Source organism: Haliotis cracherodii, unplaced genomic scaffold, assembly GCF_022045235.1.
Source record: "Haliotis cracherodii isolate W230 unplaced genomic scaffold, xgHalCrac1.p SCAF_1, whole genome shotgun sequence".
Lineage (NCBI taxonomy): Eukaryota > Metazoa > Mollusca > Gastropoda > Lepetellida > Haliotidae > Haliotis > Haliotis cracherodii.
The window spans coordinates 25246985-25274025 of NW_027266264.1; the positions used below are offsets into that span (position 1 = coordinate 25246985).

At 41.1% G+C, this 27041-nt stretch overlaps 1 protein-coding gene across 2 annotated transcripts; it reads left to right on the plus strand.

Moving 5' to 3' along the window:
• Positions 1–480: 480 nt before the first annotated feature.
• LOC139475033 (uncharacterized) lies at positions 481–26000 on the plus strand. 2 transcript variants are annotated; one of them, XM_071258259.1, is made up of 2 exons: positions 481–844; positions 24232–26000. In XM_071258259.1, exons 1-2 carry the CDS (start codon positions 838–840, stop codon positions 24819–24821), a joined length of 597 nt encoding a protein of 198 aa, XP_071114360.1. In that variant the 5' UTR covers positions 481–837; the 3' UTR covers positions 24822–26000. The 2 variants fall into 2 exon arrangements, with proteins under 2 accessions (XP_071114360.1, XP_071114366.1); XM_071258265.1 differs by lacking the exon at positions 481–844 and adding an exon at positions 7734–7807.
• The last annotated feature ends 1041 nt before the right edge of the window (positions 26001–27041 follow it).

The following is a 27041-nucleotide window of genomic DNA, read 5'->3' on the forward strand; positions in this document are numbered from 1 at the left end:
GGATGTAGCATGACCGTAAGGGATGGTGAAATCATAAATGACATGGTTCGGAGGTCCCAGCTATGACCGAGTCGAACTGAATGGCCGCAGCTGTCATACTTATCTCCCTTGTAATGCGTAGAAGACAGTAGAGAGAAAGAGAGAGAGAGAGAGGGGGGGGGGGGGGGGGGGGGGGAAGAGAGAGAGAAAGAGGGAGAAAAAGAGAGAGCGGTTTATTTTGATATTTTGATAAACATATTTGTTTGACTTTTGAAGGGAAAGAGTTAATACCAAAGAATTATCATCGGTAATGTCAAGCAATCAAAGGAAACTGAAATATTATCATTGTTAATATGTTAAGAGTGCAATGAGAGACATCCATCGTACAATGACCCATCTTGAACTGCTGACTGACGTCAATTGTAAACATGTTTATCTTCTCCACCGACAGCAGGGGATTTCCCACCGCACGTCCATCTCGACCTGCTCGCTGTATTTACAGGGCTGTTGTCGCGGACTGAACGAGCACAATTTCCGACCCACGGATCGAAGGGATGCATAAACACATTATTTGTGTAATGTTCAACACATATGGTCATCTGCATCGACCCGTATTAAATCCCTGATAAGATTTATGGAAATCACGTGACACCCTTCAAGCTCACTCAAGCAGGAGAATCAATACGAGTCACGTGACCAGCCAGCAGCTCTCGCCTGGGTCATGAAAACACAGGCAGTCGAGGAAACAACACTTGGAGAGGAGGTGCTGGTGTGAGTCGGCTGATGTTGTGAATCTAGTCAACAGTCATAGGGATACACCACTCCCTGTGTCCGTCCGTCGGTCAGTCTGTGCGGTCAATGTGCGGTGAGTTGCCTCTTTGTTTAGTATTGCCATACCCTTCTGCCTTGCCGTTTGCATATGGTTTGCATATAAGTAAGGAACGTGTATGTGTATATCATGTACATTTTCTTACATGTCAGTTTGTATACGTTGTATAATGCATGCGCTTGCTGCTATTTATTAAAGTCTACAACTGTACAAATTGAGTCGTTTAACCATGGTTACCAGAACCAATATGGGCATTGTGCTAGTGTTTATGATGTGGTGTTTGTTTACCCTGTGCAATTGCCATGCAAGAGGGTCCGGGGTATTTTTGGCAACAGGGGTGCACATTATATCATGTTCTCATCTCTACACCAAAATGCATACTCTATTGTTGTACCAAGTCCGAAATGGGCGTTTTTGTACAATAGGAGATTCTTGATTCTTGATTCATTAATTATAGAATGGACAGACTAGTGAAAAGTGTCAACAAACTTCATAATACTCAAGATATACTCAAGACATCTTTGTCCGACCTAAACGAGACCAAACAGAGTTATAACAGAGATCTAACAGAGAATCAACAGAGGAGACCTAACACATTCCACACAAAAATGACATATATTTAACAGAAACCCAACAGAGGAGACCTTACACATTCCAGACAAACATGACATATATTTAACAGATACCCAACTGAGGACACATTCCGGACAAACATGACATATATTTAACAGATTCCCAACAGAGGACGCATTCCAGACAAACATGACATATATTTAACAGATACCCAACTGAGGACACATTCCAGACAAACATGACATATATTTAACAGATACCCAACAGAGGACGCATTCCAGACAAACATGACATATATTTAACAGATACCCAACAGAGGACACATTCCAGACAAACATGACATATATTTAACAGATACCCAACAGAGGAGACCTTACACATTCCAGACAAACATGACATATATTTAACAGAGACCCAACAGAGGACACATTCCAGACAAACATGACATATATTTAACAGATACCCAATAGAGGAGACCTAACACATTCCAGACAAACATGACATATATTTAACAGAGACCCAACAGAGGACACATTCCAGACAAACATGACATATATTTAACAGATACCCAACAGAGGAGACCTTACACATTCCAGACAAACATGACATATATTTAACAGATACCCAACAGAGGACGCATTCCAGACAAACATGACATATATTTAACAGATACCCTACAGAGGACACATTCCAGACAAACATGACATATATTTAACAGAAAACTTACAAAGGAGACCTAACACATTTCAGACAAACATGACATATATTTAACAGAGACCCAACAGAGGACACATTCCGGACAAACATGATATATATTTAACAGATACCCAACAGAGGACGCATTCCGGACAAACATGACATATATTTAACAGATACCCAACAGAGGACACATTCCAGACAAACATGACATATATTTAACAGTTACCCAACAGAGGAGAGCTGACACATTCCAGACAAACATGACATATTTTTAACAGAGACCCAACATAGGAGACTTAACACATTCAAGACAAACATGACATATAGTTAACAGAAAACTTACAAAGGAGACCTAACACATTCCAGACAAGCATGACATATATTTAACAGAGACCCAACAGAGGACACATTCCAGACAAACATGACATATATTTAACAGAGACCCAACATAGGAGACTTAACACATTCAAGACAAACATGACATATAGTTAACAGAAAACTTACAAAGGAGACCTAACACATTCCAGACAAGCATGACATATATTTAACAGAGACCCAACAGAGGACACATTCCAGACAAACATGACATATATTTAACAGAGACCCAACAGAGGAGACCTAACACATTCCAGACAAACATGACATATATTTAACAGAGACCTAACAGAGGAGACCTAACACATTCCAGACAAACATGACATATATTTAACAGAGACCCAATGGAGGAGACCTACCAGAGACCCACCGTGGACCTAGCACAAATCTTGATTTGTGTCCTTTGGTTTCAAATGATTCCCGACAACTTAACGCCAATACTCAGTTTCCGACACTTCGCCCAACACTTCATGTTAAGTACTGACTAGCGTAGCGCTCGCCTATTCAGTATTGTGCAACGGTTGTATCAGTTGCCAGGCTATAGGGCCCCCACGGAAATCGCACCAAAACGTCACCCAAGTGGAGCTTTTCATAACAGACGGGTCAGCATACTACAGGTTCAGTGTTGCCATCTGAAAGAACAATTACCACTGACATTTCAACATGTGCAAAACATTCAAACTTGGTGAAATACGTCTTTGAATTTTTATATGTTATAGCATTGTATGAGTAATATTTTTAAGCGACTGATAGTTGATTATTTTGATCGTATCAACTGCTAAACGCTTTAAACGAGTCAAAAAGGGCTTTTTGTCTAATCGTATACCAGTACACTGTTCACTTCATGTATTGGGCTATTGTTTGAAAGCAATGTTCACGCGATGATCTCTTTGGATGAAACGTAAACACATGCGTCGTTTTGAACAATTTGAAATTGTTTGTGTCGAAAGAAATCATTGTAACTACAAGATAGCAAACTGCATTTCTAAAAAAAAACAGGTTACAATACCTGACTTAATACTACCTACTGTGCGTGTTGGTCTGTCCCTGACTTTCGTTGACGTCATGGTCCGCGTTGTGGCTTCTCAATCATCCAACCGATTGTCAGGGTGGGCGCGCTGGGACTCAATTAATAGTATTTATCTTGATATGTAGCTACATTAGTTTGTAACTGTAACGTGTAATCGTCATCGTTGAAGCAGTTGATGTCGGGTGACTGACAAACAATGTCAAGGACACGGGTAATGGCTGACAACCGAACGGTTTCGACTTTCATGACTCATATTGGATCAGACCCGTGAAGATCCGGGGTGAATAGGTCTTCAGTAACCCATGCTTGCCATAATAGGCGACTATGTTTGTCGTTAGAGCTGAATAACGGGATCGGGTGGTCAGGCTCGCTGACTTGGTTGATGCATGCCATCGATCCCAATTTTGAGGATCGATGCTCATGATATTAATCACTGGATTGTCTTGTCCAGACTCGATTATTTACAGACCGACGTCATATAGCTGCAATATTGCTGAGTGCAGCGTTAAATCATATCATATTGGATCAAACAAAAACTCGTCACAATATCATAAAGTCGACTGACGTGGTATCAAATTTATGATTCGTAATTTGTATTTACTTTTAATTGATTTTGTGGTTTTGCTTGATATTAATAACTTTTTTCGGTGTACATTTTATGTATCGTCGCGATATTTTAAGGAGATAAACCTACTGAAACTGCTAAGGTAGGTTAATTGTAGATTTTACTTATTTCTATTTGGAACCGAGCAACAAACAATGATTTCATTATACACAATCAATTTAAAATATAGCATGTCAAATAAGTCAAGATTTTTGTGTGAAAATTCGAGTGGAATTAGACACTAGATTTTAATCTTTTAGGGACCATGCACATGTTCTTCACCGCCATGGTGGAATGCACAGTGTGTATTTTCATTCAAACCTCCTAATGCATGAATTCAACCATCAGTTTCGTCATGCATCTAAGTATTATTCACCCGGTTCTCGTGTATACCCCTATTGAAAGAGCATATGGATAAGGTCATATGACGCTGATTGCAATTCAGGATTTGTTAAATTTATATATGTCTAACGTTTACCACGCATCACACGCCAGACGGAATGGATATCTTTTTCATCGATAATATGTATTTGTTTGAATAGAACTAAAGGAAGATGACCAACTTAAAAATTGGTAATATAAGTGTCTGTGAGAATATCAACTGGACTGAGTAAACGAATAATTTCATGAGTTCGGTATTCATGTACATAAGGTTAAAACAGTAAAGAAAAAAACAGTCACTGATGTTTTCATTACTTTAACATCTGTCACATACATTTCACTGATGTCAAAGTTCAATGAGAGTTAATCACTTTAACTGTCAATGACATTCAATGTCAACGGGACATTTATTCTGACAAGTTCATGTCTTTGCACCTGGTACACGTGTTCTGTTGATGTTACTCCTCTAATTGGACGATGACAATATGTACGATACTAAATCATGACGTATAATCTTCCACGTGCCATTTACTGACTCTATGTCTCGGTTGCCTAGACACCTGATAATGTTCCACCGTCATTGTGGCCTCGGAGATGGCGGGGAAACAATAGCACTTCGACTCCGCGTGATGATGTATTGAATTTCGTAATCTTTGGCTGATGTATTGAATTTCGTAATCTTGGTGATGATGTATTGAATTTCGTAACGTAAGACCTGTCATAACCACAAGTCTCTCGTGACACCAAGATAAGTAGCCGACAGCGTATGTACCTCAACACGTCATCCCGACAGGGTTACTAAGAACGAATCATTTGATATAAGTGTGTGAGTGCGTGCGTGCGTGCGTGCGTGCGTGCGTGTGTGTGTGTGGGGTGGGGGGGGGGGGGTGTTTCTCTGCGAATAATAGTCAAACCATTATGACTAATTATGGTCTTGTACTAATCTTTTCCATATCTTCTTTGGTGCATTTTTCATTAATTACCATTTTGTGTCCGAACTGACATAAATGAATAATTCGATATCATGGTATTCGCCTTATTGTACAAAACAGTCCTACATACATTATTCATTAAACCAAGTAACTGAATCTGATCAGTTCAGCTATTCCATCATTACAACCAAACGGACAGAGACAAGTAATATGGTATGGTCAGTGACACAGACACGTGCAATGGTAAAAGCGCGTGGGTAGGCTGAAGATGGTAATTGGTCAGTGTAGCCAGATGTGACCGCTGCGACCATCTCCAGCCATCAATCAGCTTTGATCAACGTTGTCATAGCAACCGTTCATTGAAGGCGCGGAACAGTAAGCAATCCTTGGCCTTCCACCATCGGCTTATCTCCTGATTGCTGTTTTGCAAGTGATCTTTCCGTCAATAGTAAAGTTTGCACAATCAGTGATCAATAGCCACCAGTCCCGATGTTGGCTGGACTCCGTATTGTACCAACGTTGAATGTTTAGTAACAAAACAGTGTTTGGGTCAGTCATGGAACTACCAATCAGGTACCAATTTGGAACAAGAGTTATTAATCACAATATATTTTACGTTTCTTTAAAGTGAATATCATTGGTATTAAACTGACTTGCCTTCCCACGTGTCTCTGACGGGTGCAACCGGTGGAACAGGATACGCTCATCTTTTCGCCAAGTATCATCCATATTTGATAGCGATTCATAAACAAATGCACACGATATCGTGGGAATAATACACGATTCTCCCATGATTATAGAGTAAGAGCAGTTTTTATGAAAAAAATTATGTTGCTTTTCTATATTGAATTTATTAGTGGACTAAAACGCTATGTTTGGGGAGCTTGGATGTGCCTGATTTCGAATTCCTCCAAAATCTAACGGTTTCTTAAGGAAGGATGCTAAAAGCGCACTGCCGCTTCCAAGGTGTTAGTCATTCGCATCATCCATACATAGACTAACATCTAGTCTCTGAAATGAACATATCGTACAGAAAAAAACAGTTGTTCAGTTATCCTAATAAAAATATAATGAAAAGGGAGCCCAGTGATTCTCTTTATTTTCCTGATACTGCTGTAATCTAGACTTGCCAAACATTAGACTTGCATGGGCTGTATTTGATTTATATTTGTATCAGGGTCTGTGAGACAGACTACATCCATACACAGAAAGAACTGTTAAGAATAAAAATTCGAGATTTCTAAACTGATACTGAATCCTTACTATGTGCTGTAAGGATTTAGCTTCACACTTTGTTAATAATGGCCCCATAAGCATGGCAAATGTCGTCTGCTAGATAACCACTCTGTAACATTGTTGTACTCCTGTATCATGTCTAGACAATTAAAGTTTGATGTCTGCTGTACAGGTATGTAACCTACACCTAATAGGTATTTAACAAGTCTTGTTACTTTATGTGAAAATATGAAACATCATATACTGAATTGAATAAAAACTATAAAAATTACAGAACTAATTCCATGAACACCGGGTGTCTTCACTGATTTTCAGTGATCCTTTCACATAATTTTCACCGCTATTTTCTTTTTACGCCCTTTTACGCCCAACAGAATCTGTTTCGGTTGATAATCGAGACTGGTTATTCTCTGGCATTGACGTTTTATATTATACCAATATCTCATGTCAGTTAGATACTGGCATCTAGATGTCATGTTGACCTGTTTGCTATGAGATTGAGCTGTCTGTACAGACCACCACAGTAGATCGTTAGCAGATACATGTGGGCAGACTACAGCTGAATAGTGCATCTCAAGATAGTGTCTTGCACTGCAGCCAACGCTGACATTTAAATTCACCCTGATCTTTCAGACCGCCATTCGACACCACTATCGGTAATCTAGACGTTTTAAAGTCTTCTTACGAGTGTGTTATACATGTCAACGCCATGCAACATTGATCATGTTTACCGGCAATATGCGTATGCTTTCTGAGCAAGTTTCTCACCAACACCTGGTTCATGAAGAATAATACATCCTTCGAGGTTTTGTATCACCTGACGGATCGGTCCTCCGCCCACGTGTTTACAGTCGGAGACCGTATCTAACAAATCATATTGAGGGCCGGTTTGACCAATACACGTGCCCTGTTGGAGCATTAATCTATAATGTTACTGAGAAAGACAAACATTACCACTATCTAGAATCTGTCTTTCGTAGGAAGGTAGTGAGGAATGAAATTGGCTGCATGCTTGGCGTTCTTGACTCCGCGCCAGACTCCTTGTAGGAAGCGTGCAACCTAAACTAACTCTGGCCCTTACTGACGCCCAAATCTGTGAGATGTTGCAAAGCACGGACGGGCCAGCTGTTGATGTGTGGCAATGACCGCTCCATAGTACTTCAAAATAGGTCAGTAAGCTACTTTTCTACCTATGTATTATTAGCAAGTCGTCAGTCATTGTTGACGGACTGTTTCACATTATGTGTGTGAGGTGGGGTGAAATGGGGTTTAAAGCCGCGTCCAAGATTATTGCACTTATATAGCGACGTGCATATGCAGTAGCCGACCAGTTGACCAGTCCTTGTTTTAGCTCCTTAATGCCGAGCGCCAGATAGGGTAAGAACAAGTGCTATCTCTTAACGCCTTTTGTTATGACTCGCCCGGGGATCAAAACACGGACGTTCTCCACGATGCGATAGGTATACATTGTACGGTCTACATCAGGACTAAACAATTCCCATTGAAATCGTCCGGATAAAACTAATTCCAGATTAACTTGTTTGTTAACGCCGCACTAAGCAATATTCCAGCTACATAACGACCGTCTTTCAACAATCGAGTCTGGACCGGGCAATCCAGTGATTGATATCGTGAACAGTTATCCACGCCGTAGGGGTTAGAGGTCACCCTGACAACTAAGTCACCGAATCTGACCCCCTGACCCATCAGTCGCATCTGTTCTAACAGTAATCTTCCAGAAGGCGGCTAACAGCGTCTCGCTTAGTCCTGCACCATTGAATATATTTGAAAAACCAAGCTAACTCTATTCAACATAAAATCAGCATCAGCAAAATTATTTGTTTCAATTTTAGAGGAGTGAAATGTATTGTGTAAATAAAGATTTCTAAGATGATATGTTAGTCTAGGTTTCGCTATAAAGGCAGAAATAAGCAAACATTGAATGTTCAGCAACACGACAGATGCAAACCGATCTATGGTCGTATTTGCCATTCGCGTCGTTAGGCCCGTCATGGTCCCGGGTAGAACAGGTCTACAGCAACCCATGCTTGTCGTAAAAGGTGACTATGCTTGTCGTAAGAGGCGACTGACGGGATCGGGTGGTCAGGCTCGCTGACTTGGTTGCTGCGTGTCATCGATCCCTATTGCGTGGATCGATGCTCCTGTTGTCAATCACTGGATTGCCATCGTATAGCTGGAATATTGCTGAGTGCGGCGTTAAATAAACAAACAAACAAACATTCGTGTCGTTGCCTCATTGCTCCCATCACACTGTAAACAGGACAGATTCATTACTGTTACCTGCCGCCATCCATCTTGTCACAACAAGCCCAGCTGTTTCCGCTATCTGTCCGTGATAATTGATGAGCTCAAAGACGTGAGACTTACCACTAATGGAAACACTATGTCAATCTCGGGACCAATAGTTTGTCATCTTCCTCATCTCAGGACTAAATGTTCACATCATCCTCACAGCGTAACGTTTGCAAATAAAATGAACTAGTTAACCACATAATGTAATTCTTATCATATTCTGTAATTCATGTAGTTGTTTTACGCCGCAGTCAGTACCATCCCGTCTATATCACGGTGCCTGTTATAATTAAATCTGTGCCAGACAAACCAATGGTTGATATAATGAGCAACGTCACATAGCGTCTGGGTACAACGATAGACCATGGTAAAGAACCTTGCCACAAAATTGTTGTGGCATCTCAAATAAGTATTTGGGCGCTTGGGGTCTTTTTTAAATTTAAATGTCCAGGAGGTAATCACTTTATCCACGGCCAGTCTGGGCGTTGGCGGTGGGGCACAGACAGACAGACAGATAGTTTATTAACGTCTCACTTCATTTTTCCATATAGACATGAAACTAAAATGAGCCACACCACTTGGGCGTATGAGAGACAGTGGCATAAAAATGTATTGATATAACACAGCATTTCTTATTTAACATAGCATATCTTATATACAGGTGAAATATAATGAATATCAATGTAACAATAAAAGCGTAGAATTCTAGATTTGATACTGAAATTGCTTGATATTGGTAGGATGTGGTGGGTGGATACAAATGGGATGGCGTAAAAGGCAAAATAGTGATGAAAATTACTCAAGAAGTACATAACAATTAAAACTTTGAATGTTTCTGTCCTCATTTCCCCAATACCTCAATTCAAACAGTTGAAAAGATAACAATTTTCATCCGGTGAAGGGACAAGTGTGTATCTGTGAACACACATTACGACCCACATTGTTTTCAAAACAATATAACAAATATACTATGGTTTTAGGGAGGATACCAATGACGCTATTACCAGCTGACTGTACGTCTGTTCCAATGAATCTGTTCTGTCAGTCACGAATCTAAAACTGTTAATATCAATTTATGTCGTATGTAAACAGAAAAACATTATTTCTAAATCCCAGTAATGAGTATTTACTTAAATGTAGAGGTTGGTTATGAAATGATACCAAAAATAAACCTTATGCGTCACCATTATCATTTGATACCAGAATATAAACTGGTGCGCGCCCTCGGTCATCTAGAATGCACAGCATGATTACGCAACGAGAACCGGTAGACCAGACCCAGTACAAGCTATCATCCCACGGTGGGCGTTCGTAAACACTGATGCTGCTGCGTGTATTTACCACGTGTGTAATAACAGCTACCTGCGTGGGAAAACCATCACGCTTCCGCTTGCGTGCAGCTAATGGGTGTATTGTCTCCCGGTAGACGATACTGGGATGGCATATCCGTGTATGCTGCAGGCGACTGTTTGAGGGGGATCATTGTCGAGATGTTACCAATACAGTTCAGATTCCTCAATTTATGAATGCGGTGAGCGATGTAGTCACCTTTGCCGCGTGGTTGCAGTTAATTACTGTTGACACGCCCTGACAACAAAATGTATAACACTAACGTTAATTAATATGCATGTGTTGATGTGTATATGCTGTTGTGTTCCTCTTTGAATGTTGGTTCCGGCCTTCACGTAACATCCAGAAATGGTAAATATAGTCAGCACTGGATATCTCGAAGTCGGTTTTAAAGAAAAAAGAAAAGGTAGTTCCCAGGTTCCAGCTCCTAGTATGGCGCAACATCGTCGATATGCATAAGGATAATGAACAGATATTAAGGATTCCTTGGAGTTGACTGGACAGTGTTTTGTGAAACAACATGTGACCTTGATTGTTTTGGGGGGAAGAAGTGTAACCTCTAAAGCTGGTGAGTGAGTATGGTTTTACCTGGCTTTTAGCAAATTTCCAGCAATATCACGGCGCGGGACACCCGAAATGGGCTTTAAACATTGTACCGATGTGGGGAATCGAACCCGGGTCTTCGGCGTTACGAGCGAACGCTTTAACCACTAGGCTACCCGACCGCCCTCCGCCCTCCGCCCTCCGCCATGACCCCCCCCCACCCCCCCGACATGATAATGAATTGTTTTACCATTTTCTGTCCTGGGGTACGTTATGTCCGGAGCGGACAGTGTCAGAAGATATCCTCGAGTATCAATGGTATCATATCTCCATAATTTTATGATAAATACTCGTTACCGATGCTTCCTGCTGAGCCCGATTCGAATGACACGTCGCTGCAAATGATGACATATATGCAATGATACGTTAGTGATGCGAGAGATAGGGACCGTGACGTCACTTCCGAAACGAAGGTGGCTAATATTATACCCTGGATACCCCGGTAGGGCCGTACAGCGACACTGTCAGTTGTTTAAATGTCAAATGCCTAATCGAGTCAGGTTGCCGATCAAACATCAAACGCATTGGTAATTTCAACACTGCGTAACATCCACGTGGAACAACAGGCGACGATAGATGGGGATTAGGTGGTCCTGCTCTATGTCTGTCTGTTTGTTGTTTAACGCCGCAGCAATATTCCAGCTATATGACGGCGGTCCCTGAATAATGGAGTCTGGACTAGACAATCCAGTGATTGATATCATGAGCATCGATCCGGGCAATTGGGATACGATGACATGCATATCCAAATCACCGAGCCTGACAACACGATCCCGTTATACGCCTCTTACGACAAGCATGGGTTGCTGAAGACCTGTTCTAACCGACTCTATGACTTGTATGGGCATCGTACCCCGACGGCTTCGGATGTTCATCATTCTACTAACCTGTCTGCCACATAACACAAGAAACCCTCCCACAACGCACAGACTAAATGTTAATGTAAGTGTTTATCTCGAATTAGTTCGTCTCCCAGACTCTAGAGAATAATTACAACTCAAGTCTAGAAAAATTGGCAAGTCTATATTGCCTTAGCTCTGAAATTAGGCATTGTTCTGGGCTCCTTTGGGATTTTATGCTTTTTTTCGTATGTATGTATACTAGTATTTAAATAAGACTTCATTTCTGGGACTACATGTTAGTTTACTCTCGAATGTAGACCCTGTCGAATGAATAATGACAGAGCTCAGTACCGCATGGCCGCCTTGATCAGACATAGGATCAGATCCATTCGTTAGTTTGATTCTATCGCACCACCTGTCTCCACATACAATATTTCATTGAGAACGTGCATACGTATCAAATAATCGATGCGGTATTTATGCGGTATACAAAAACAAAAGGATCCCACTTTCTTCATTTTCAGATACTGCAGTAATCTACACTTGCCAAACACTATAGACTTTCATAGGCTGTATTGAATATATTTGTTTCAGGGTCTGTATGACAGACTATCCCCCTTCCTATAACCTTGGAATTTTCCACCTTCCGACCACGCCCCCGTTTCCTTTGTTCCTACAACACATGTCACACGACTGTAATTACTCGCCACATTCTATTCCTGTTGTGCGCTGATAGAGAGATACTATCTGGGATCAGATCTACTTCACTGGTTCTGTCTATGGTGCAAGAATGCTCGCTACCCAAACAGGTATATCGTGACCATTACTTGTGGTTATGAAAGTGCCTGGACAAGAATCTGTATCCGGCACATGACAAGCACTATTTAAGTTCGTGAGGATCAACAATGTGCGTCAACAGTCGATTGAATGATAGAATTTCAAGATTTTGTTAAAGATCATCGTTAATACTTTCCGGATTGGTACACGTTCGTCCATCTCCCGTGAAAACGGGTACACGGGTGGCCAAGTCGTCTAAGGCGCCGCGATTCGCTGTGCAGAGTTGCGTCCCTTGGGCACGCCAGAAACTTATAGTTGTGGGTTCGAATTCTAGTTCGCCCCAATTATGTTTCTAGGTTTGCCAGCACCATACCCGTGCTTGTGGTTTTCACCGTATTGGTAAACGTCTGAGACCTGCGTCATATCTGGCTTTCCTCCCACATTAAGCTGACACGCCGTGATATAACTGGAATAATGTTAAAAGCGGCGTTACACCCAACTCACTCACTCCCGTGATTACATTGCGTTGTAGTCGTGACGTGTATTTTTTAACATCTGATGAAATGAGGCCTACTCCTTGCATGAACTTTGTGCGAACCCTACCATTGACTGACATCGAACCAGTGTGTGGAGCAGATGGCCGCAGGCTGCGCACGTGTTGCACGAGAAATATTGTTGATGGAATCTGATCTCTCATTTGTTTACGCACTCGTTGGTTTCCGTCTCGCTCGGAGCAGGCGGAGGTTTGACTCGTTACCTAAAAGTATAATGAATAGCGACAACACATAGTGGTCGTATTATTCAAGGATGGTTGAGCTACATTTTGTTTACAAAACCAGTCATTTACATACAGTGACAGAAATCGCAATGCCACTTGAACGCAACACATTTTCACCCTGTTTGGAAGATTACCTTGTTTGGTTATTACACCCCTTGTGGTGTGACAGTTTCCATGTTCTCTCTATCGCACATGCAAAATGCCTCATATCATTGATAGGTATTTGATAAATATCAAATATATAATATAGTATGAGATTCAGTGAATGACTGAGTTTTTGTTATATATATCGTCCTGGATGCAGTGCGACTGGCCTAGAATTGGACTGAAGTCCATTGCGTTTCAAGTATGTTTGGTACGAGTGTATTAATGAATGAAGGAAAGTGACATGAAAAACAATTTTGATGAACAATAGTATCAATGTTGGATGAGCGAAACTGACCGACATGCATACGTCTGTCTCACAGACCGGACACATACCTTCCAAAATATGACCACTTGTATGACGTAGTCTGTAACACAGACTTCATTCCATGATGGGTTTTCCGCAATATCAAAATACGGGATCTACAAAGATCAAAGTAACTTGTTGACAGGCATGATCTGGTATACTGATAAAGTCACAGCCAAGGCAATCGTCGAGGCAGCTCCGACACCACAGATATAGCTTCTGTTTGACACAATGCAACAACGCAAAAGGCCAAACTTAAACTACCAAAATTAAGCCCAAAATACCTAAATATAGACGAGGATTTTTTTAAATGACTTTTTATGCGTTTTGTCATATCTTCTCATGTAGTACACAACATCCTCTTGGTATTCCTTTGTTTTGTGGGAAAATGGTATTTTTTGTCTTCAGGTAAAGTCGATGCTGGAGCAAGAGGAAGAGAATAAACAAACAAAAGGTCAATGTCTCTGTACAGACCTTTTTTTAATTGGGAAAATAACTGGCATATGTATTTTTGCATAAGGGATTCGCTATGTTTGAGTATACCTTTTGTAATTCATTACTTGCAATGTTCATGAAAAATTCTTATTCATCCCCTTGATAACACGTACAAGCATTCAGATGAACATTATCCGTTTCGATGTTTTAGCCTAAAGAAATACTTCAGGACATCCACTGATCGTCGTCTTGTTGTTAACCACACAATCTATACCAATCAAATCGACCTTTTTAGATTTAGTTGATTCATGTTTCGGTTAATGGTCCTGGAGTTAGGCCCATAGCGAGGGTAATCATGTATATGTTTCTGTATGCCATTAGGGCTGGTGATCGACACATCGTGGCCCCAAGCGAGGATTAATAACCAACTTACCCCTCTCTCACCACACGACGTGTTTGCCCATGTTGGAATCAATACAAGGTTGAACAGATCGGCACCGACAGAGATGGTCCTTGGCTTGGACACAAGACCGTCTCCTCGAACCCATGAAGTGAGTCGTTCGTGTAGCGGCTTGGTCGTATTAGGACGGAACGCGGTAGTACTGACCGGTTGGGTTTCAGAGATCGATATTACCGGTTCTGTTGAAGGAAGACGAGTCGAAAATGTTCCACATGGTTTATTTGCCCACATTGTCGATAAAATGGTTATGTGTTCAATGAGGAATATGAAGAATGGTTGGTTTACATGGCATCGTCGGATGACTATAATTTCATTGATCACCGACTGGTAAAAGGTCAGCGATGCACTGAAGAGGCCCTTTTCGTGTTTCCAGTGTACACTCAGTCAATTTGCATCTGTTTGCATCTAAAATTATTATACGGGTCCTGGAAAATTGATGAATTTTTTGTCACCTTATGTTTTGGCCTGCTTGTTTGGCGCCGGCGTCATTTCGCCTCAGAAACCACTGACGAACCTGAGATACCACGTGCTTTATCCAGCCAATGGTGACATCTGAATTTGTTCAAGAGGTTCAAAACCTATTTTAAACATGGCCGCCACGGCTGCCATATTGAAAAAGATTTATAACTATTACTTACATTGCTTAGTCGTTTTAGTTCAAGTGAATGAGTTAAAAGTTAACGTCGCGTTGCCATTATTTCAGCCATAAAGCGACGAGAACAAGTTGATATCTACACAAGAGTCATAAATGTATAGAGTTACATTCAAAAACTTTTTTTTTCAGATATATTTGGGCGTAACAATATTACATATAAAGTTTAAAACATTTTTTGTTCAAAATGTAATTAATTATTTTGTATGTGTTCTTCGTAGTGGGGCTTAAGATATGTGTTCTATTTTCACAATGCTTTAATATTTGAGGGCTGTCTGGTAGCCTAGTGGTTAAAGCGTTCGCTCGTCACGCCGAAGACCCGGGTTCGATCCCCGACGTGGATACAATGTTTAAAGCCCATTTCTCGGTGTCCCCCGCCGTTGTATTACTGGAATATTGCAAAAGGCGGCGTAAAACCATACTCACTCACTTTAAGATTTCACCTTGTTTGACCATCCTAATGAATTTCCTTCAAATGCATTTTTTGGGTTTGCAATACACTGAAATTGCCAGGATGAGGAAGCTTGATTTTGGCATGTATGTTTTTTGTTTTGATGATGTCTTATTTTGTTCAGATCTAAAAACTTAAAAAATAGTGTTTATTCCTCAGTGTTTATGCAGGACTGACTTTAACATTTGAAACTGTCGACTACAAAGTACATACTAGGTGCAGCAGGTTTGTTATCAAGGCTTGGATCTGTGCCACTGGTGTAGGTATCATCAGCGATATAAATAGTTCCGGGGGCGTACTAATTACAATGGCGGCCATACATGTTGTTGTGACTTGAGAAATACAGTGACGTCAGCCTGTTACTTATTGACTGACCAACAGAGTATTTGACCATAGTGACCCAGCACTGGTGAGTTCCAATAACTCATTTCACTGGACACTAATATGTTCTTTCACATGGATCCACACTAAGCCAGCATTGCAAATACGATGTGTGCCTCAGTGACCAGCCAATATTCAGAGGATATTTCATGTGTCGAGTGAAGGAGATATTTTCTCGATTTCGATATTTTTCCCCGTCACGAGATGAGAGAGACATGATACTTCACGAGACACATGGAATATCCTATTTATTTTATAATTTTGGTGTAGTTTTCTACCGGAATGGGGATTTTTTTCATTATAAATGTGACACCTTGAAACGTATATTCTCCCTACCTAACACGCAGGGACGATTCATCACCCCTTGTAATTGCAACTTACAAAGTAGTTCCGATTTTGCAAAATCTTAAAAAAATATAATCAAAAGCAATAAAAACTATTGAGGTGACTAAATTTCTTTATCATACACATGGATATAGTTATATACAAAATCAACTTATAAAAGGAAGAAATACACGCTGGTCAGGTAACAGAAAAGGCGCTTTGCGAAATAGCAAGTGTCTCGTTTGAGAAATGAGAAATTTACAGAGCATAACGAATCATTTTCAAGAGAATAACAAACGGCAAGAAGCAATATTAACTGCATAAGTGACCATCTGCCATTAGTTCGCAGTGTTAATTTGGAACTAACATAAAAAGGATGTCAACAGTTGTGTGTGGGCGATAAAAGGAGACAATTTGTGGGGAGACAAATGCAGACAATAGTTCTGTCAAAGTATTATGTTCACTGCAATGAAAGTATCACTTTTCTCCGCTTCAGAAAACGCAGTCTTACACACTGAAGTATATAATGAATTCAACTTGTGAACTTTGGTTTTATTCTCCAGTGAGTGAATGAGTTACACGGTAGGCCTAGATGCGGCTTGCTGATAGTACCGTTGGCATTAAGCCAGAGCGACCAGGCGAGGATGGGTGCGGAGATTTAGACTTTTTTGGATCCGCGTTCCATCAAGTTTAGTAACGATGGTATCGGTTACGTGTGTAACATTATTGTAGTTCGCGTGCTAACTGCAACATTATAAGTAGTAGGTGAGTTGGGTTTTCACAGTTTTATCTTTTTTCAGCTTTATGTAGGAGACAAACTGACGCAGGTCGTAGATAATTACCACTTTGGCGAAACCGACAATCTCGGGTATGGAGCAAATAGACCAAAGAATAATTATATATTCGGGCGAATCTGGAATTCGAAGCCTCTACGTGAATTCTGGTATAATTATGGCATTCTAGAGACATTGTACAACTTAGTGTCTGTCTTACCGCATGGGGGGGCACGGGTGGCCCAGTCGTCTAAAGCGCCGCGATTCGCTGTGCAGAGTTGCGTCCCTTGGGCACGCCAGAAACCTATGATTGTGGGTTCGAATCCCGGTTCGCCGCGATTATGTTTCTAGGTTTGTCAGCACCATACCCGTGCTCGTGGGTTTCACCGAAGTGGTAAACGTCTGAGACCTGCATCATTTCGGGCTTTCCTCCCACATTAAGCTGACACGCCGCGATATAACTGGAATACTGTTAAAAGCGGCGTTAAACCCAACTCACTCACTCACTCTTACCGCATGGCATAACCCGATATGGTGCTTTTGTTGCGATTAATGCATATATTACCATGATGTACACCATTCTGATAAATACTCGATTGACAAATCAGAGGTTTCAAATCACAATGATATTCCTCTGATGAAATATGTGAAAATGACGAACGTAACATACAGTGTTGTACCGCTGAGGGTTTTTGATTTATCACCATATGATTGAATACCTGGACGTACTCCTTCCATTTACAACTTTGCACTTTTATCAAATGTAACATTGCATCTAAATTGTAATGTGTTACGTCGTAGTCAGCTGCGTGACTCGGTATCAAGCTGTGAATGTGTTACGTTGTAGTCAGCTGCGTGACTCAGTATCAAGCTGTGAATGTGTTACGTCGTAGTCAGCTGCGTGACTCAGTATCAAGCTGTGAATGTGTTACGTCGTAGTCAGCTGCGTGACTCAGTATCAAGCTGTGTATGTGTTACGTCGTAGTCAGCTGCGTGACTCGGTATCAAGCTGTGAATGTGTTACGTCGTAGTCAGCTGCATGACTCAGTATCAAGCTGTGAATGTGTTACGTTGTAGTCAGCTGCGTGACTCAGTATCAAGCTGTGAATGTGTTACGTTGTAGTCAGCTGCGTGACTCAGTATCAAGCTGTGAATGTGTTACGTTGTAGTCAGCTGCGTGACTCGGTATCAAGCTGTGAATGTGTTACGTCGTAGTCAGCTGCGTGACTCTGTATCAAGCTGTGAATGTGTTACGTTGTAGTCAGCTGCGTGACTCAGTATCAAGCTGTGAATGTGTTACGTCGTAGTCAGCTGCGTGACTCAGTATCAAGCTGTGAATGTGTTACATTGTAGTCAGCTGCGTGACTCAGTATCAAGCTGTGAATGTGTTACGTCGTGGTCAGCTGCGTGACTCAGTATCAAGCTGTGGATGTGTAACGTCGTGGTCAGCTGCGTGACTCAGTATCAAGCTGTGAATGTGTTACGTTGTAGTCAGCTCCGTGTTTCAGTATCAAGCTGTGTGTGTGTTACGTTGTAGTCAGCTGCGTGATTCAGTATCAAGCTGTGAATGTGTTACGTTGTAGTCAGCTGCGTGACTCAGTATCAAGCTTTGTGTGTGTTACGTTGTAGTCAGCTGCGTGTTTCAGTATCAAGCTGTGAATGTGTTACGTTGTAGTCAGCTGCGTGACTCAGTATCAAGCTGTGAATGTGTTACGTCGTGGTCAGCTGCGTGTCTCAGTATCAAGCTGTGAATGTGTTACGTCGTGGTCAGCTGTTTGTTTCAGTATCAAGCTGTGTGTGTGTTACGTCGTGGTCATCTTCGTGTCTCAGTATCAAGCTGTGAATGTGTTACGTCGTAGTCAGCTGCGTGTCTCAGTATCAAGCTGTGAATGTGTTACGTTGTAGTCAGATGCATGTGTCGGTGTCATACTGCGTGCGTTACGTAGTCAGCGATACTACAGCTATGGTGCGGAAACCTGTATATAATCGAGTCTGGTTCTGGTAAACCAGTGGTTACCAGCATGAACAGCGATCCCCGAGGTCGAGACATTAATGACACACAATCAGCAAGGCCAAATATTTAACCACTCGATCTCCACATGACGGGCGAGTCATGCCTGATCTTTTCGCCAACCCTTGGTGTCATTAATGAATTTCAGTCATCCATTCATATAATTTTCATCAAAGTGTGGCCTTTTGCACCCACTGAAGTCTGTTTCGCTGGATAACCGAGGCAGTTTGTACTTTAGCGGTGACTTTGTTACATATATTTACGACAAACAAGATATACAGACAAACACGCTTGTGTCGAACTTTGATGTGTCGAACTTAAGCTTGGTCCTTGCGTTCTATTCTTTATTCATCACTATTTAACCTCTGATGTGTCGAATCGGATGTCTCGAAATTACGGTTGTCTCGAAGTCATTTCCAGCCCCAAACATGTTCTCGCAGCACAAATGGGCACTGATAAGTCGACCTATTTTGATCGGTAGGTATTTATCACTCGATCAGCATACTGACGACAAGGATACATTGCAACACGCATACACTGTGTAAATGTAAGTATTCTTCGTTATCACGTCAACATCGCAAGGTCAAAATGTTGTTTATAAGCCTTATAATAAGGGTTTGATATAGCCAGCTGCCCGTTACCTGTGGTCTATTTGTCCTAATAATCACCTCTCTCTTTTCTATACGACCCGTGAAGACCCGAGTTAGGTAGTGTTTCTTTGTCAGCACCTAAGGGACCGACCACTTGATGCCGCTGCGTCGTGGTCATTGAATCAGTGTGCACTTTATTTTCATTCTCAGCTCCCTGTGGTCAGCTCTATGGTACGGGGAAATATTGGCAAGATTATTATCTAGTTTCTGAAAAGAACATATTTTACAGAAAAAAAGAGTGGTTGAATTATCTTAAATATGTTAAAATATAATAAAAAGTAGCCAAGAGACTTTCTTCAGTTTCAGAGTGAGTGAGTGAGTTGGGTTTAACGCCGCTTTTAACAGTATTCCAGTTATATCGCGGCGTGTCAGCTTAATGTGGGAGGAAAGCCCAAAGTGACGCGGGTCTTAGACGTTTACCACTTCGGTGAAACCCACGAGCACGGTCAATTTCAGAACTGCTGTAATCTATATTATATATCATAGACTTACATGGGCTGTATTGGATATATTTGTTTACGGTCTGTATGGCAGACTAGATATTGGTCAGCCTTGACTGATCATGTCTGATGCTTCATACACTTTAATTTACGTGCCATGTTACCATGGGCCCTAGACTAACATATAGTCTATGAATTATTATATTACACAATACTTTTCTCACCTCTAAAATGAAAACAATTAATTTTGTTGATACTAATTTGATACTGCTTTTATATAAATCTAGGTTGTGTTCTCATAGAATACATATAATCCACAGTCGTGGTGCAGGACAGCATGGGACTTTGAATCGTGTCTAGCCATGCTTACACCTCTTCACTTTAATAGGTGTTTAACTTATGAAGTTATGATATGAAGGTTACTTGTAAATGTTGACAGTCAGACATGTTTCAGTGTCTAGCTCATAAATGTCACTGCAATGACGCATGCGGAGATATATAATCCTTGTGGTATCAGGGAACAGGTCCGTTGACAGTTATATTTTATGAGGGTAATGGCACGCCGAACACTGAAAGGGGAATCTGGAGCTTTGGGGCAGTGGGGCAGTGGGACGCTGACCTCATTAGAGAAAGTACTCGGGTTATGATTAATAGCATAAACTACTGGATAATGTACAATTAAAAAACGCTCTCAATTACACGGATAGTTTTTATATGACGTACGTACATTATGACATGCCACACGTTAAAAATCATAGGTCACTACATACAAAGAGAATCCAAACTGCCGATTTGACAACCCATGTGAAAACAATTCGTTTAATTGAAATGTCCTTATTTATTGACATACTCATTGTCAGTTGTGCGCGATACCTGTTATTGTTGAGTGAGTGAGTTACAATTTAACGACGCATCGACATTATTGGACTAACATTTAGTCTCTGAAATCGTATATTGCACAATATCCTTCTTGACTCTAAAAATAAAACAAATTCCCTTTGCTGATTTCTTAGTGTGGAATAAAGCTAGCTAGAGCTAATTAGACTTGCTTTTGTATGCGTTTCAAGATTTATTTATTTTCATAAAATAAATATATTCCACAGTCATGGTGCAGGGCTACGGCATTGTTTGAGCTATATGTTATTGTTGATATTGACCTGATGCTAATTGATAATGCAGCATTGCTTACCTAATCATGTCAACTAAACCTTGAAAAATAGACAAATATATGTTTTCTAAAAATCGAAAGGTTTCAATGAGCAATGTTGATGTGAATAGATTTGTCTATTTATCTTGTTTCTTTTCTGTAATTTAATATATTCATTGTAAATTAACAACACTTGTGAATCTGTTGTATGTGCGATCTAAGTTGTAATAATCAGTGCCCAATTTGTTGTATGTAAATAACATATGTTTTTACACGTAACTGAGTGCGCGATAGAATGAGGAGTGTTTTATGCCGCACGTTGTGTATTCCAGCAGTGTCAGGGCGAGGGACACACATAATTGACTTCTCACAACGTGTTCCTCAGTGGAGATGGAAACATTGCATTGGTGTGACAAGCGGGTGCTTGAACAACTTGACCATCCTAGTGTTCCAACATGGCATACGCACCGCTGGGCGGTTAGAGAGTACAGTAAACTACGTTTATAACGAACACGCTTATAACGAACTGACCGATATAACGAACTTATTTTTTAGTCCCGACCATTTGTTGTATAAATGCTGTATACATGCTCATAACCAACTACGGTTATTGCGATCTAAAATTAGTGGTCCCTTCGAGTTCGTTTACTGCATATGTACTAAATACTTTAATGCAATTCGCAGATATTGTCCCTATCTTGAAGGATCTTGTTCTGTTATAGAACTGTTAGCAGCTAGGTCAAGAAGGTGTGATCAGCAGATATTCCAGAGTTTCACAAACATTGCGAAATTGACCCAGACAGTATCATATAACTATAAACAAACAAATCTGGTGCCTAGCCACATTGATATTTAATTCCCTTGCAGTCTGGTCAAAACTGACCTCCTGCTGTCTAACAGGCATCTGCTGTAAACAGGACAGAGCTATGGGTAGAAGAGTTAAGGAAGGGGTGTTAGATTACATGTTTTTGGCACACCTTTTGCGATTTTCATTGGAGTGTATAACATAACGTAGAAGTCTCGTGCCGTAATGTGAATGACCATCCAGGTCACCTTGACCCAGCTTCACACTACGCGATCGCTGTTAGGGGCTTTGCTAGCCTGTTCCACATTCTGCTTACACCACTCATCTGTTTGACAGCACACATGCTATCTTGGACTCGGGGGTTATTGCGTCGTGAACGTTTCACTGTTTTCGTTAAATGTCACAGCTAAGAAATTTGGGTTATTACTTCCAAGCATAACGAGGTACACATGATGACATAGCTGTTGAAATAACAAAACAACTCCCCTCTGATAAGGAAAACTAGAGTAAATTGTTAATTATGGTTGTTTTGCGGAATGCAGCATCACCCCTAGGCATTGGAGTCAAACAATTTTGATATTTTTATAATAAAACGTACTGACGTATGCAAATTATTTACAGATGTTTTCCTTTTTCTGCGCATGCCTACGAGCAACCCCTTCTACGTCAGAATATAATCACATGGTAACGAATTAGTTTTAGTGGTAATCGCACCACAACACTCGTCGGCCTTGGTGTCGATTCGCGGAATGGTTGAGACAGCACATGTACACAATGTAGATAATTTCTTTATCAATATATTGCAATATCAGATGATTACTATTCGCTATATGTGCAGTAACAGAACAATTCCCCGTGAATAGAACTACAAACGGGACCGGAATTCAGGCTCGCTGACTTGGTTGATGCATGTCATCGTGTCCCAGTTGTATAGATCGATGCCCATGATGTCAATCACTGGATTGTTTGGTCCCGACTCGATTATTTACAGACCGCCGCCATATGGCCATCTTCCCGAGGCAAGGCAAGTCCAGTTTCCACCCTTGCTAGCCTGTCTTACAGTCCCTGATACAAGTATATCCAATACAGCCCATGTAAGTCTATAATGTTTGGCAAGTCTAGACTTCTACAGTAACTGAAAATCTCTGGGCTCCTTTTTATAACATTTTTATGTTCATTTCAGAGACTATATGTTAGTCTACACCCTTGCCAAACTAGACTGGAATTACGTGCCTCGATCGTACCGCCACAAGTGGCTTTTACGAGTTATGTCCCTTATATGTCCCTATTCACCAATCAGCGTCCACCTCTCGTATCACTTGCATTTGCTTCGACAAGACGTTCTTATCGACAATCAAGATCTTTATTGTAATAATACAGGTTTTACCTCGCGGAGTGCATCAAATCATGAAAACTCCTTGATTAAAAACATGAAAAGATTTGGCGTGACGAGTGAGTACTTTAACCGCTAGGCTACCGCAATATTGGTCCATTGCTGATCTGCTGGCTGATGCGGAGAAAGACTCTTGATATGGATGCGGAGAAAGACTCTTGATATGGATGGGGAGAAAGACTCTTGATATGGATGCGGAGAAAGACTCTTGATATGGATGCGGAGAAAGACTCTTGATATGGATGCGGAGAAAGACTTTTGATATGGATGCGGAGAAAGACTATTGATATGTGAGAGAGACTACACAATGTGTTGCAGTTCATGGTTGGATGTTAGCTGTCCCTATTACTTGCACAGCGTATAACAATCTAGTTTCAAAAGCGTTAGCTGGTCACGCCGAAGTTGCGGGTTCGAATTTCAACTGAACAATTATGTGCAATCCATTCTTACCCCCTGTCGTGATATGGCTTAAATAATATTGAAAACCGCATGACACCTGACTTGCTCAGCAGGTGTTTTAGCCAATCCATTTAATATGTTCTTTTTTTTTGTTTCAGTTTGGCTGTTCAGCGGAGGCGACGAGATGTTAAAAGAAACATTGAAAAAACAGAGTATCATCCTACCACATTATACGTCACTTCCGGATGGTCGAGACATAATAATTGACACCATGACAGAATGCCATTTAAAACAAGTATGGCACATTGTACAGGAAGCTGCGCAGAACAACGACGGTTTCGGGGCCGATGAGTTCCCGACAGAAGATACCTTCCGGGATGATATAAAAGGTGGTAGTGGCTTCGCCATCTTGAATAAAGAGAGTGGTGAAATGATAGCCGCATTTGTGCTTGCTATAAGTAAATATTACCGTGGACAAAATGTTGTAGACCCATTTGTTATTGTTCAGCGTTGTGAAAGAAGGCGAGGAATAGGAGAACTGTGTTTTCAGTTGTGTGTAGAGTACGCCAGGACATTGGGGTACATGGGGATGTATGTAGACACATTCAGCTCGAATACGGCTATGATCAAGATCATTGAGCGGTCGGGAGGCTTTCAGAAAGTGGGTTATCTCCCCATGGGAGGTCGGACTAAAGATGGCGACATCATCGGTTCATTCATCTACTACAGGGACCTCAGAGTTACGTGATACTTATTCGTTGATGTACCAAACCTGGATCTGTTCAGGATGCAGATGGCTACACATATCTCGTGTGGTGCGTTGACTCGATACTCAGGGCCGTGTGCCATTCGTTACCAACTCGAAGCCGAATAGCGTCTCGTGCCCCTCTTATGGCCATTTTTGCAACCGAGTTCCGTCTTAGCGCAAACGGGCATACCTAAAACAATTGTCAACTCGTTGCGTTATGATTCTCATATGTTTCCCCATATATTATATGTATTTCAGATGTAATTTAAAGCACATCGGGACATGCAGAATTGTAGAGTATGATTGAACACATTTAACTGTGTCTTGGGTATATTTTAGAATGCAAGACATATGTAAATATTCTGAGGGATTCTTTGACGAAGAACTTGAAATCATACGCGCATTCTGATTGATTTGTCGTATTTTCGCACATAACATTCATCGATAGGGGGACGAGTCTTCTTGCAGGTTACGGAAAGGGGCGAGTGGTGACGAATGGGCCGTGTGCATCACGGGGCAGCCATCACAGTTGGCTTAAATTCCAGGGGCAATAACTCATGCTTTCCCAGTGATGTCAACTAGGGTCAATGGAAGGCAATGGAAGTGGTACACTGGTCGTACTGTATATATATATATATATATATATATATATATATATATATATATATATATAAGCCGTCGTGCAATCCTCAATTACATGTAGAAGCATCAACTAGGACAAATATCTGTTTGATTGGCATTCTAGAGGTTGTCGATTTTTTCTATCTGAAATGTATTTGTGGAATATGTCGATATAAATCAGCCGGTTCATGTGACTGGTGTCCAGTTTAGGTCTACGTGTAAATAGTTCCCTGCATGGAATTTAAAGTGTATGTGTGTTTAGGGTTACATTGTCGTCTTAGATTAAACAAAACAAAAAATAACCTGAGTAAATGTGCCCCCTACTTTAAAACAGAATGTCCTTTAATACATGATATTCCTTTTGTCTTGTGTGATAGCACAGGAAGACACAGTGTATACATGTATAGAGATGTTTATTCAGTTTATTCAGTTAATTCAGTGTTCATGTATCCGGGATATATGTGCATGATGGTTTCATGAAGCGGTGGACACGCTGAATATGTATAGTTTATAACGGAGGGTTTGACGTTCAGATTAATAAATATTGTTATCATTTTAGCTGCGTGTCTTTTGTGGTCATTATTTAAGTCAGAGGTCTAGGTTGATGCTACCGTAATTGCCATTTGTACATTCATGTGTATTAAGGACAGAGTAAGGCAGGGTAACAACAAGTACCATCTTTAAACGTTATGGCATGACGCGGCCGGGGTTCGAACCACCGATCCTCCGCCCTCGGGACAGGCGCTCCATCCACAAGACCACGACATGTAAGAAATCGCATTTGGATGAAACTAATGGTCGCGACATGCCAACAATTAACGCCATTGGTTGGCGGTGACATGAAATAAGCAGATTCTAGAATCATTCCTAAGTTTATGCACTACGTACACACACGCACGCACGAACACACGCACACAAGTAGAATTAAGTACGTACACTCAAACGCACAGAAGCGTAATCAGATTGATATAAAGTGCTTGCCTCACGTGGAAGCTCGGTGATGACCGATCATTGAGGTCAAGGTCATTCTTAAATCTGCCTGGAATATCGATCATCATACGTATATAGCCTCTACAAACACGGGGATCAGTGCTACGATATGGAAACAAGAGATGTGTGATGTAATCATCACCTGATTGCACAGGTAGCAGCTGCACACACATCCCACTACACACATTCCTCAAAACAAACACTATCCGGTGTCAGCATTGGGCGGAATCCATATTGGAGATGGATTATTCTAGTTTCATTAGTTCACCTGACTAGAATATTACATGACACAATCTGGCGACAGGCGTTACCCTTACATAAATGTTGCGCTCGATAAAAAATCTACCAATCACGAAAAAGGGTTTTCTCGGCGGGGGGCACCAGAAATGGGCTTCACACATTGTACCCATGTCGAGAATGGCTTTAACCACTAGGCTACCCGACCGCCCCCATTTTGTTCAAACTGTATGTGGGTGATATTCAAATTACAGACAGACACAAACAACTCCATTTAACTTGAAAAGGTGTCCCATTGAAATGTGAGGTTCAGAACCTGTGGAAAATCTATAGCATTACAAGTCAAATCTGGGCGGAAGGGACAAGAATGTG